General features: G+C 49.4%; 1 protein-coding gene across 21 annotated transcripts in view; it reads left to right on the top strand.

The window, feature by feature from the left end:
• MAPT (microtubule associated protein tau) overlaps positions 1-13,601 on the top strand; it is a 120,874-nt gene that overhangs the window by 68,148 nt on the left and 39,125 nt on the right. For 13 of the 21 annotated variants that reach the window (XR_011492356.1, XR_011492355.1, XM_070479600.1 and 10 more), the window contains 3 exons: positions 3,732-3,818; positions 7,050-7,136; positions 11,480-11,545. Coding sequence is in view for 19 of the 21 variants with exons in the window: in XM_070479600.1 (XP_070335701.1) it covers positions 3,732-3,818; positions 7,050-7,136; positions 11,480-11,545 (240 nt within the window). In the remaining 2 variants the exon portion in view is untranslated. The remainder of the gene's footprint in view (positions 1-3,731; positions 3,819-7,049; positions 7,137-11,479; positions 11,546-13,601) is intronic. The other 8 variants (XM_070479610.1, XM_070479599.1, XM_070479604.1 and 5 more) reach the window with 2 other exon arrangements.

Here is a 13,601-nt window from a genome sequence, read left to right as displayed (position 1 = left end):
GGGGCATGGAGGGGAACATGCCTGCTCCACCTAGAGGTCCCAATCAGCCCAAATCTCCCTTCCCAGTGTCAGGAAGTAATTCTTGCCACCATTTGCTTCCTGCTTCATTAGCAGTATTGCTGCTTTCACTTTCGAGTGTCCTGATTTGTGTGGTAAAGAATATAACTACTCAGGTGGGAGGGGGGATTGGGATGGGGAATACATGTAAATCCATGGCTGATTCATGTCAATGTATGACAAAAACCACTACAATATTGTAAAGTAATTAGCCTCCAACTAATAAAAATAAATGAAAAAAAAAAAGAAAAAGAATATAACTACTCTACTTCTGGGGCTTCCTGGGTGGCTTGAGTGGTAAAGAATCTGCCTGCCAGTGCAGGAGACATGGGTTCGATCCCTGGGTCAGGAAGATCCTCTGGAGGAGGAAATGGCAACCCACTCCAGTATTCTTGCCTGGAGACTCCCACGGACAGGAGAGCCTGGCGGGCTGCAGTCCATGGAGTCGCAAAGAATCGGACAGGACTGAGCCCAAGCGCAAGTACCCTGCTTATAATGGGACTTGCTTAAAAGGATGGTTCAGACATTTCTGTAGAACTCTAAAAAGCTGGCAAAGGGCTTCGGCCAACAGCGTCTCACGCGCTGCTCACAGTAACCAGTGAGGACGGAGGTTACCTTCCCTAGTTAACAGATGACAATTTCCTTTCTGAGGTCACGGGGTAATACAGCCTTCCACTCCACATCAGCTGTTTCTGCCTCTGGTCACTCTCAGCCAAGTCCGCCTGGGACTTCAGTTACTGAAGTCTTCATGTGTGCGAAGTCGCCTTCAGTCGTGTCCAGTTCTTTTCGATCCCATGGACTGTAGTCCACCAGGTTCCTCTATCCATGGAATTCTCCAGGCAAGCATACTAGAGTGGGCTACTATTTCCTTCTCCAGGGAATCTTCCTGACTCAAGGACTGAACTTGCATCTCTTAAGTCTCCTGCATCGGCAGGCGGGTTCTTTACCGCTAACGTGGGAGAGCATCCAACTTAGGATCCTAACATATTGAATTCTGCCCCAGGTGAATTAATTGTGCCAGTGAAAAAAATGATGCTCTGTTTAGGGTAACCTGGTTTAAAAATTAAGTTAAAAAATATATATCATGTTGAAATAAATATACCATAATAATGTAGGATGTTAATAACTAGGGAAACTGGCAATGGGGTATCCTCTGGTCTATCTTTGCAATTTTTCTGTAAATCTAATAATTCAATTTATAAAGTAAGAACAAGTTTACCAAGTTATTTTGTGCCTTAGAGGTGCTTAAGTACGGTTGCTGAAATTCCTCAGTTCTTTTAACATAAAACGTCATTGTAAGTTCTATGATAAAACAGGTATATGTGTAAATATATAATATAAATATGCAGATTTTAAGTTGCTAACTTTTTTGTCACTGTTGTGAAAGTGTTTGAAGATAGTTTAAACAAACTTACCCAAACAATATACTTGCCAAGAAAGCAAGTGATACCTAAGAGATTTTCAGAGTTCTCCTCAAATTTGTTCTTGCTACTAAGGATTTAGAATGAATTATTTTTATATGGAGAGTGAAAGGTGTGACTTGACAGAAGGTGTCACTTTACAAGCAACATTTCAGATAGGTGACAGAGACTTTTTTGAATAATGACAAGAAACCACATGTAAAATACTAGAACAGAGAGCATCTGAGTAGATGCTAAAAGCTGGAATAGGATTAGATGGAGCCAAAGAGAGCTGCAAAGTGGGTGAAAGTTGGTTAACTCATAAAACAGTGTACCTGCATGAATTAAAAGGTGTTAATGAGTTAACTTGTTAGACCTTCCAACTAAGACAGTCAGAAGAGGCTTCTTCCATCTTTCCTCCCTCCATCCAAAAAATTTAACATGGATAATGCAGATGATCACAGTGGCAGGCTGGGGATGGACTGGGGGAGGGGTGTTTGGGGGGCAAGGGTTTGAGGCACCATCACACCCATAGACTCCTGTGCTTTGGCAGTCAAGGCCGGTAGGTAATAAGACCCAGCAGACAAAACCAAAACCGCCATGAGATACCACTTCATATTTACTAAGATGGCTATAATTTTAAAAATGGGAATAACAAGTGTTGGTGAGGATGTGGAGAAATTGGACCTCTTGTATATTGCAGGTAGGAGTATAAAATGATGCAGCAGGTGTGGCAGACAGTTTGGTGGTTTTCTAAAAAATTGCACATAGAACTACCACACGATCCAGCAATTTCACTCCTAAGGATATATCCAAAAGGATTGAAACGAGGAACTAGAACAGATATTTGTACACCAATGTTCATAGCAGCATTATTCAAAATAGCCAAAAGCCTGGAACAATCCAAGTGTCCATCAATGGTTGAATGGATAAACAAAAGATGGTATATACATCAACCAGGAAAAGAAATGACACTGTGATAGATGCTACATGGATGGACCCTGAAAATATTATGCTTTGTGAAATAAGCCAGATATAAAAGGACAAATGTTGTACAGTTTTATAGGGTATCTAGAAGAGGCAAATTCATAGAGACAGAAAGTAGATAGAGGCTTCCAGGGGTTGGGAGGGAGGGAGAGAGGGCGAGTTATTGCCTAATAGGTACAGAGTTTTGTTGGGGAAGATGAACAAGTGTTAGATATAGATAGTGGTGATGGTTACACAGCATGGTGAATGTACTTAATGCCACTGAATTGTGGTTAAAGTGATAGATATGAAGTTGTGATTTTATACCAATAAAAGAATCTCAGCTCACACACACACAGTAAGACCCAGCAGACAGTCTGCGTGATGATTCTTCACCATGTCCAAAGCCTGCTTGAGGGAGTTGGCAGGTTTTCCCAAGCTTCAGGACTGGAAGCTTCTTTAGAATCAGTCCTTCTTTGGCTGGATCAGTGAAGCCAAAGGGTGGGTGTCCAGGGATGGCGTTCCAGCAGGGGGTTCGAGATGTCTGATCTCAAAGTGTACTAAAACACCACTTGCCTCTTTTTATCTTTGGGGTCTGCTTCGTGCAGAACCAGTTCCCTGTCCTCTACCTCCAAGGCTTCTCAACCCCCGCCCCTACTCCCCTGCCAGGTAGCGTGGCTTTTGCAGAGTCCATCAGAGGTCCCCTGGCTTTGGATTCTGATTGGGCAGTTTTCCCATAAATAGTAATGACTGGCATTTCAGGTATAACTCAAGGTTTGTTGGGCAGGACTAGGAGACACAGCCCAATGTCCGGTTAGAAGTAGGTCCTGTGTCTCCCCTGAGCTAATTACTCTGCAGAGGAAGAAGTTCGATTTCTGAGTGTTTTCCCAGGTGTTTACTTGTCATGAATTCATGGCAATGATCTCCTGTGAGCCTCTCCAGTAAGGAAAGACAAAGCCCCAAGTTTACTTGTGGCTTAGCTCACTGGTGTCTGCTGCCCATTTGTCAATATCAGAGCCTTTGTCTCAGTTGGAACCACAAGCTAATTAAAAGGCAATTTCTCTTCTTGCCCCCAAACAGGTAAACATCACGTGCCTCTTTCCTGATGACCCTGGTGTGGGGGCCCAGTTGTGGGGTGGGAGTGGGGTTGGTCCCCTTCGTGGTTTTACCACGAGACCACAGTCCGTTTATCTGGGGTCCATACTGGGTGATTTCGGCTCCAAAAGGCACTGTTCCCCAGTTCCTCTGAGGTCGAAATTGGGGTGGAGCGAGGCAGCCATTCTGAGGGGTTCATTGTGTATGTTCCAGAGTCTCCCCTGCAGACCCCGGCCGATGATGGATCTGAGGAACCAGGCTCTGAAACCTCTGATGCTAAGAGTACTCCGACGGCGGAAGGTGGGGCCCCCCTCCTCTCACGGCTTCATTCAAACAGCTCATCCATGCTCCAACCTGCGCTTAGCCACGCTTTGAGCTCACACGTGCCAGCTAATACATGCCACCCTTCCTGGCGCACTTGCCGCTGCCTCTGGCTGAGAGATATGCCTGCTCAGTGCTTTGCAGATGGGGCTTGGGCCCCAAATGTTGTGGGAGCCATGCGCTGTCTTCATGCCTTGCTCGCTAGTGCCAGGGAGGGGCAGCTTCGTCATGCGTGAGCTTTGAGGCAGCCACACTTGAACAGGCTGGGATCTGTGGCAGAGCAGGGCCTGATCTCAGCTCCACAAAGCCCCTGCTCCTTGTCCATTGCCCTCTCTACACTTCTCCCATGAGCCACCAGGTCCCCGAGCAGTGGTTTGGTTCAGGAAAGGGCAGGTCAGAGCACATCTCCAAGCTCACCCTTTGGGACTGCTCTTGGTTTAGTATTCTTCATTTCCTGAGCTGAGCCTGGGCCTCTGGACTTTGGCCATGGTGTTAGCTCCAGCCCATCTTTTCTAACCCGTCCTCTGTAGACACTTGGTATCTAGGTTATTATTGTAAAGCTTCTGATGTATTTCCTGAGGTGTTCCTTGGACCATCTTCTCTTGCTTCCCATCCATATCAGTCAAGACTATGTTTGAGGAACTTCCCTGGTGGTCCAGTTGTAAAAATTCTGCCTGCCAATGCAGGGGACATGGGTTCGATCCCTGGTCTGGAAAGATCCCATGCAGGACAACTAAGCCTGTGTGCCACAAGTACTGAAGCCCCCACGCTTCAGGGCCCATGAGCCGCAACAAGAGAAGCTACCATAATGAGAAGCCCGTGCACTGCAATTAGAGAGTAGCCCTGGCTCACAGCAACTAGAAAAAGCCCTCATGCATCAAGGAAGACCCAGCACAGCCAACAAAAGAAAGACTATGTTTGATCACAAGTAACAGAAAACCCAACTAACTGTGGCATATATATGAAGAGGTTTATTTGTCTCACATAATAAAACATCTGGACTCGAGTAGCAGCTCCTCAGTGTCATCATTGCTCTTCTGTCTTTATCTTCTGCCATCTTTTATGGCTGGATTATGGCCTCACAGTTACAGAATGACTGCTGCACCTCCAGGCATGACATCTACCTTCAAAGCAAGGAGAAAGTAGCAAAGCAAAGTGACCAAAAGAGCCCGGAAACCAAATATGTTCCCTTTTTATTAGGAAAGCAAGAGTTTTTCTACATGCCCCACCTGCCAACTTCCATTTATGTCCCATTGGCTGGAACTGGGTTTTCTGATGCCCTCTGGCTATAAGGGAGGCTAAAACATTGAGAATTGTGCCTTTCAGCTTCCTTCGTAGGAAAAATCAAGGGAGAGGGGCATTGTGAATGGCTTTTGAGTAACTAGTCTGCCGAGTATGCCCCTCCATCTCTCTGTCCTCTCCAAGGTTCCAGCACTTCCCTGGGCCCTGCCCATGACTTTGGTGAGAACCTGGCCCCAGCATCTCCCCAGGCGTCCACCTTTGGATGAATTCAGAAAGTGGCTGTCAAGTTCCTTGCCAGTTGATGGTATAAGGATATAGTGGATGTGACCACTCCCCTCCTTGCCCTCCCCGCCACCTCCAAGGTTCTCAGCCTACTAGTGAAGAGAAAACCAGACCAAATGCTCCTTGCTTTCCTTCTTAGAGCCAGTGATGCAAGACCTAGCCTGCTGATCCCGTTCAGACAGTTTCACAGGTTGCCTAGTGCCCTGAGAAAGTCCCAAAGCACTCATGCCAGATTTTAGGCCAGCCTTCCAAGTCTAATTTATTCTGGAAGAATCTTCCCACCACGTCTTGCTACATTCTGGACCCTGTCCGTGTGAGGGTCCCAAGAGCTTCAACTCTCATGGCTTGGGGAATGGCGGGGAGCTGCTGAGGTGGAGCTCTGCCAGGCTGCTTCCGAGATGACCACAATAAAAAGGGCTCCAATTGACGAACCTGACTCAGGCTCTTGGAAAGCGTTTAAAGCTGACACCTCCTCCTGTTTGCCCAGAACGGTTTGGTAGTATGCCAGCACATTGCTCAGAGAGGAATGCCGATCTGGAAGTGTTCACCTTGATGAGAGACCGACAGCAACTCCTAGTGGTGAATCTTTCCCTCTGGCCTTTGCTCTGAAGGTGGATCCATCTGTCGGCCTGTTGTCAAGCACCTGACCTCAGACAGAGCAGGCCTCTTCATTGCCACCCAGGGGAGTCTGTGCTTTATAACCAAGGGTCATGGGCTCCAGCAGACAGGGAAATCGATGTTCTTCAGTTGCTCAGTTGTGTCTGACTCTCTGTGACCCCACGGACTGCAGCACGCCAGGCTTCCCTGTCCTTTATCTCCTAGAGCTTGCTCAGACTCATGTCCATTGAGTCAATGATGCCATCCAACCATCTCATCCTTCTCCTCCTGCCTTCAATCTTTCCCACCATCAGAGTCTTTTCTAATGAGTCGACTCTTTGCATCAGGTGGACAAAGTATTGGAGCTTCAGTTTCAGCATAAGTCTTTCCAATGAATATTCAGGGTTGATTTCCTTTAGGATTCACTGGTTTGATCTCCTTGCTGTCCAAAGGACCCTCAAGAGTCTTCTCCAACACCACAGTTCAAAAGCATCAATTCTTCAGTGCTCATCCTTCTTTATGGTCCAACTCTACATCCATACATGACTACTGGGGGATTAGAACTGGAAGAAAACTTGAAGGTCAAGGCACCTCCCATTTTGCAGATGAGGAAACTGAGACCCTAAGAGAACAAAGAACTTGCCCAAAGCCAGTCTCCCAGCAGAACCATAGCCTCCAGCCCTGACTGCAGAGTTTGCCTTCTCCTGTTCTGCACTGCTGTAAGGATCAAACATCTGTGAGCAGTCACCTGATTTTCAACGTTTCTTCCTTAAAAATACTGGTAACCATCCCCAGCAGTCCTTTTTGCTGCAGTGTTTAGAGGTGGGCTGTTCTGGCTTTCCTGGTAGAGGGCCTGGTTGTCTCATAAGTGGTTGCCTCTTGGACAGAGTATTCATGTTTTCCTGGGGAGATGTCAGGCGGGAGCACGGCTCTGGGCCCTGCTCTGTGGGGTTGCTTTTTTGCATGCGGCTGAGTCCCCTTCCTGCCTCCCCATTCCTGCACCTTTGCATCCCCAAAGAGCACAAGGTGAGGCGCGTGGCGTGGCCCATCCCAGCCTCTAAGGTGGTTTCCACTCTTGGTGGTTTCCAGATGTGACAGCACCCTTAGTGGATGAGGGAGCCCCCGGTGAGCAGGCAGCCGCTCAGGCCCCCACGGAGATCCCAGAAGGAACCACAGGTGAGGGTGACTCCCAGGGCCCAACTGTAGGATGGGAGCATGTGGGGTTCTGCCCGTCTCCAAATGAGGTGGGGATGCGGGTGGATGCCAGCCTCCCGAAATCTCGGGTTGTTCTGAGCTTGATGCCCTGTTGACTCCATGGCTGCCTGCCCATCTCCTGGAGGATAGAGAACCTTCTGGATTCCTTCCAGCCTCTCCTCTCCTTGTCTTAGCTCCGCAGAGTTCTTGGAGGCAGGCTGGCGGCCGAGGTCAGTCCACGGTCCTGCTGGGACTCTGCCCAGCGACAGGGTCACTTCCTGGGGGGTAAACAGCTCCCTGGGGGGAGCACCTGAATGTGTCACAGCATCCGGATGGCCCACCCACATCTTTGGAAGATCGTAACTGGATAACCCCCAGGAACTCAGTGATGCACTCTAGCATCCAATTTTAGTACGATCTTTTCAAACATATCAGCATAGAACAGACGTGACGAGACTGTCCTGTCAACATCGATGATGGGGAGCAGCCCAGACGGGGCACTGACCAGAAATAGCACTGAACTCAGGACCGCCAGAGTCACCGTGAGCTGCCCAGGCCCTTAGGAAACGGCGAGCAGAGCCCGGAGCTCTGGCTGTCACTTCCTTCACGTTCACCTCCCTGGGCTACACATGACTCCAGCCATTGGCTTGGCGATGCGGACGGTGCTCAGCAAGAAATGCAGGACGAGCTCTGGATGGTGTTTCAGCAGCAGTGGAGAGTGGGGAAATGTCCCCCGGCAGGAGTTCTTTTCCTTCCTGAAGGTGGGGCTCAGTGGCAGCCATTTGGGAAGTCTGCAGCCTTGTCCCCAGCCGTTTGGGTTAAGGATGCCGGGCAGGGGCCAAGCAGCGCCACCCGCTCCTCCAAGTAGCTTCCGCTCCGCAAGTTGCTCTCCAGAGATGAATGGAGGGGGATGTTCTGGATACTGACAGGCCTCGTCCTTGACAGTGAAGGTCGTTTGAAGGCCATGGAACCAACAACTCATGGGATGAGATCACGGGTAGCTTGACTTTTGTCTCTCACTGTCCCTTTATAACTTTTCAGTGGGTGAAGCTCTTCTTCTGCCTGGGACAAAAACTCTAGGGAACTCTTGACTTTCCATCACTCCTGGGTTATCAAGTGTTTTAGTCTCCACTGACACACAACCTAGGCTGCAAATGCTGATGAGAATTTGCAGTCTGGGACGTCCCTGGTGATCAGTGACTTAGAAACCCCCCTGCCAATGCAGGAGACACAGTTCGACCCCTGCTCTGGGGAGATTCCGACGTGCCTTGGAGCAACTAAGCCCATGCCCTGTGCTCTAGCGCCGCAACTGCTGAGCTCTGCAGCAGGAGGAGCCACCACAATGAGAAGCCCAAGCTCCACAATGAGAGAGTAGCCCCCCGCCCCCGCCACAACTAGCGAAAACCCGCATGCAGCAACGAAGACCCAGAGCAGCCAAAAAATAACCAATTAATTTTTAAAACAGGAGTGTCCAGTCAGGGTAACACTCAAAGCTGCAGGTCCTCCTCTCTGGGACTGGACAGGGGCAAGAACTGGGAGAGGGACGGGGACGTTGTTCCTGCATTGGGGCTGCTGTGAGCTGGCTCCATGCAGTTTCTGCAGGTGTTGCAAGTTGAGTCTTTCCCTGTGGGTTTTTTTGAATTCTTTCAAATGCTTCTCTCCCGCGCCATCCCCATCATCCTCCTGAAGTTCCCTCCCTCTGCTCTCGATTCCAGCAGACGTTCCTCTTTCTTCTGTCTCTTGGGGTCTGAAGATCCGTCTCATCTCTCCTCTGCCAGAGTTGGCTTGCTCACATCGGTGGCCCTGCTGGGCATGGCCTGAGGCGCCCCCTCCACTGTGACTGCCCTGTGCCCACCACAGGTCCACGGGGGACATGGGTGTTCCTTGTCTGAACAAACCACGCATATGCAGACAGCCCACGGACTTTGCTTTGCCACAAACACAGGGCCAGCCTGCCTGTCCTCCTTGAGTTTTCCCAGGTGGAGTTCTGACAGCCATCCACCATGTCCCTAATCCTAGGGGACACACACCACCTGTTTCCACCTGGTGCCTTGAAACTCTTTCAGTGGGACTGAGATGGGAGGCGGACAGGTAGCCACCATCCCACCTGCCCTAAGCTGCTCTCTCTAAAGAAATCCTTCTTAAAAATTCTCTCCCCTCCGCCCTTTTACATCCTGAATGAAGTTCAGCGAGGTTTTAGAGTTCAGGAGACATTTTTTCAGGCTGGTGGCTTTGACAATGTGTGCCTTAGTTTCTGGCTTCCCTGGTGGCTCAAATGGTAAAGAATCTGCCTGCAGTGTGGGAGACCCAGGTTCAGTCCCTGGGTTGGGAAGATCCCCTGGAGAAGGCAATGGTTACCCACTGCAGTATTTTTGCCTGGAGAATTCCATGGACAGAAGAGCCTGGTGGGTTACAGTCTATGGGGTCGCAAATAGTCAGACACGACTGAGCGACTAACATGCCTTAGTCGAGCACCTCACTTGGGCATGTGTCTTTGTTGTATCTTGGTTCTCCTGTGAAACTTCCCATTTGAGGTCCATTTGGGAGTGCAGTGTGGCCATCCCCCTGCAGGTGTCCCTGCCTTGCAGGGTGAGCATGGAGCCCTCTTGGGGCCCCAGGGAGGCAGAGAAGCCATATAGGCTGGTGATGGCCCAACCACTGGCTCATACCCTCCCTCTCTCTGGCTTCTCTGAGCATCTCTCTTGCTGGGATCAAGGGGTGTCAGATACCAGCAGCCTGCAGTTTCTAATTCGCATCAGGACCAGGGATCACGACACTGCGTAGGTATGTGAAAGCGATGGGCTTCCCAGAGCCACGGCAGTGACGTCATTGGCACGCCCCCTTGTGTCCCGTCTTCAGGACTCCATTCCATGTAGCTGGATTTGCTGACTTGCTGTCTCCCTGGACCTTCCTTCTATAACCTTGTCAGAAACTCAGACCAAATCTATGCTCAGAGCAGTGCTTCGCTGACAGACATCTTTTGTCAAGTGACATGGAGCTATCACCATTAGACCTCACAGACTGTGTACAGCATCAGCCTGTAGGACACCCAGAGGTGTTCCTGCCTAGGAACTGCCTTTAGGGAAGCTGCCCGAGCCCACTGCCAGCCCCCTGCCCCTCGCCACAGCGGCCCTGGGCCAGCCAGTGGGCTGGGTGTCTTATCAGGCCATCATACATCTGTCCAGCAACCCAGAGAGTCTTTCCTTTGCCTCCTCCATGTTCTCTGTGGTGGGCCTGCATGGCAAGTGGGGCTAACTTGGCATTTCTGATTTAGTTGTAGAGCCTGAGTCATCTCAGGTCTGGGAGGAAAACACTGGTGGCCCAACCAGGTGGGCATTTCAGGCTGGTGGCCTCCCTGTCCCTGTCCATCAGGGCATGTTGGCCCTCCTGGGGTGTGGGGTCATACCCATGTCAGTGTGTGGCCAACTTGCCCTAGAGGGTCTTTCTTCTGGACAGTCATACCCTTTGTCCTGCAGTGATATCCCCATTTCTTCATGATGCAGAAATTGGCGTTGTATGAAAGCTTACCGACTTTGGTACCATTGATGGCATGATCAGGAGTTTGTCTCAGTCTTTTTTTGTTTGGGAGAGACAGTGGGCTCCCTAGGTGGGAGCCCAAGATACCCCCAAAACTGCTCACTGACACTACCACCCCCCCTTTAATCAGATGGCACCTATTCTTAGCAGGCAGTTGAAGGGGTTTGCCCAGTAGTTTGGAGGAAAGAAACTGAACCTCTAGGGGGCTCCTACCATGTACCAGACACTTTGATGAACGCATGCACACAGTTTCGTATGAACCCTCACTGATCTCCTACAAGACAGGCTGGTGTTATCACTTTGGGGTGCTAGAGTTGGAAACTAAAGCTCAGAGAGGCTAAGTAATGGTGGCACCTGAGCTTGAACCCCAGCCGGACTCCGCAGCCCACACACCTAGTCCTTCCTGCACCTTTGGCTCCCCCAGGAGCACTGGCGGGGCTGGGAGGGCGGCCTCCACCAGGACACAGCTCCACAGCAGTGGCTGAGCGCTAGAGAGCTTCTCCAGCCTCACCTGTCCTGTGTCTTTGTCGCGCGGGGGAACTGAGGACCCAGGGCCCGCTACGGGGAAGGTCTTTCCTACTGGACTTGTTGCCTGAAGGTGTGTGGGCATGGGGTGGAGGGAGTGTTCCGTGGACTGTTTTCATCCACATCTCCAGCGGTCAGGTTTGCAGAAAGAGCCAGAGGTCCAGCGCTTCAGGAACCTGTTGGGAGGGGCAGGGAGCTCTGTTTCTAGCAAACAATAACTGTGTCTGCTTTTTATCCTCTTCATTTGCTGACACACAAACCAGCTGAAGAAGCAGGCATTGGTGACACCTCCAACCTGGAAGACCAAGCTGCAGGACACGCGACCCAAGGTCAGCGGACTAGTATTGCCTGCCACGCATGACGTGGACGGGTGGGAAGAGAGGGTGGCAACACTTAAATGGACCGTACCCTGAGATGAAAATTTGGACCTGGGCCTTAATTCCAGGGTCCAGATCTTTAGGAGCTGTTTTTTCTTCGAAGGTGGGATATTCAGGTAGAGAAAGAGCTTCAGCTCTTTCTAGTCATTTCTGAATCCTTCCCAGTGTGTTTGTTGTTCCGAAAGAAGTTGGCCTTTGCCAGCTTGGGGACTCGAGAATCAGTGACCAACAGAAACATATATGTGTCTGATGAGTCAGTCTCCCTGTAGGCGGCCCTCTGGCCCATCCCAGGAGCAAAGCCTCAACTCTATCGCCACCAAACTATTTCCTCTGTGCAGCCTTCAAGTTTTATTGTGATTTTCATCTCAGGGACCAAAATTACTGTGCTCAAGAAAAACAACTTCATATTATCACTGAGCTTAAATGTTTTTAAGAACTTAAATTGTAAATCCTAGAGATTCCTTATCTTTGGAAATGGAGACCTCCAATACAACCCCGCTGAATTTTGTTTTCTGTCATTGGCTGCATAAATGAACTTGAGAATCTGCTGTATAGTGTGGAAGCTTTTAGACTGTAAGAGAGCTGGGAAGTCACTGGTCTTTTCCCCACAAAGTGATTTGGGATTTGTTCGGTGTTTAGTGCTGCCACTGGGCCATCTGGCTTTAGGGAGACTCTGGGCCCTGAAGAAATGTCTCCCTGAGGGTGCTTTGAAGCCTAACTACACGTTTCTGTCTCCCAGGGCTCCCTGCCCCACAGTGCGCTGGTGTCTCTCGTCTCACACAGCATGGAAAGACGTGTTTACACGTCATTCTTAGGTTTACAAAGAGCTTCAAAAAAATATTAGAAGCGATAATCATTATAAATGGGGAATCTCAGTCTATGTGTTAAATAACTAGAATCTTGCCTCCTATTTCTTTTAGGTCATGATTTCTAGCTTTTAGGTAAAATGAGAGGTTTTTATAACCTCTGGAAATGACCATCTATTTCCATAACAAGAAGTGAATTTGAATTTTTCTTACAAATTTTTATTGTAGGCTATGTCTCCATGTCCCTGAAAGATATTCCGTGGAGCAAAAAGATCAGGCCAACAGCTTTCCTAGAAACCTTACTTTGGGGCTAACTAAATTTTTAACTTTCCCAGCACTGGCTTAGAATCATAGAGCTATATAGACCAATACCAGGTAGCATCTGCAATGGAACATTGGCACCAAATCTGTGAATATGTGGCGGTTTCTACGTCTGTGCTGCCCAGGCCAGTGTTTAATGTCTCATCTGGAGCTGCTGATCCAAATGGCCAAGCCCAGCTCCCTCCAGCGGGGCCTTGGGAAATCCAGACACTCTGGAGATCCACAAACATGTTTCATTGCCACAGACCTGCAGTCTGCTTTGTGCTAAAGCAATCAGATTTAGGAAGAACCATGGACACAGAAGCACAGCTATTCTCTCTTCCTTATTTTCCGGCGGCAGAAGGAAAACCTCTGGCAGCCTGTGTTCATGAAGGACTAAGAGAGCAAAGATGTTTCAGGATGGAGCTGCGAGGGGCCGAGAGGAGCAGGGTGTGGGGAGGGCCCTGCCCACCCCACACCCTGCTCACACCAGGAGTGGACCTTTCTTCTGGGAGTGTCACCAGGACCAGGCCTCCCAGGGAGCATGGGGACACAGTTCATCTGCACTCCTGAGACCACCCAACTGTGTTTCCCCAAATCTTGCTTACCTTGGACCCACCCCCTGTGATTACTACCTTTAGTATTGGCTTGAAAAATACTGGATATTTTTCACGATATCCATAAGATAGTATGAAAGAACCCAAATAAACTTTTTGGCCAACTCAGTAGCTATTGAGCACTTTTCAGACTTCTGGGAGCTGAATAGAATATTCTCCCAGCCCAGCTCTTTCCTTCAGGAGAGTAATAGCATGATGGCAGGTTCCTCACACACACACACACACACACACACATACACACATACATACATGCTGTACTATCCTATATTGATAACTTTTCAGGGT

Source organism: Odocoileus virginianus, chromosome 17, assembly GCF_023699985.2.
Source record: "Odocoileus virginianus isolate 20LAN1187 ecotype Illinois chromosome 17, Ovbor_1.2, whole genome shotgun sequence".
Classification (NCBI taxonomy): domain Eukaryota; kingdom Metazoa; phylum Chordata; class Mammalia; order Artiodactyla; family Cervidae; genus Odocoileus; species Odocoileus virginianus.
This window is presented reverse-complemented; position numbering and strand designations above follow the sequence as displayed.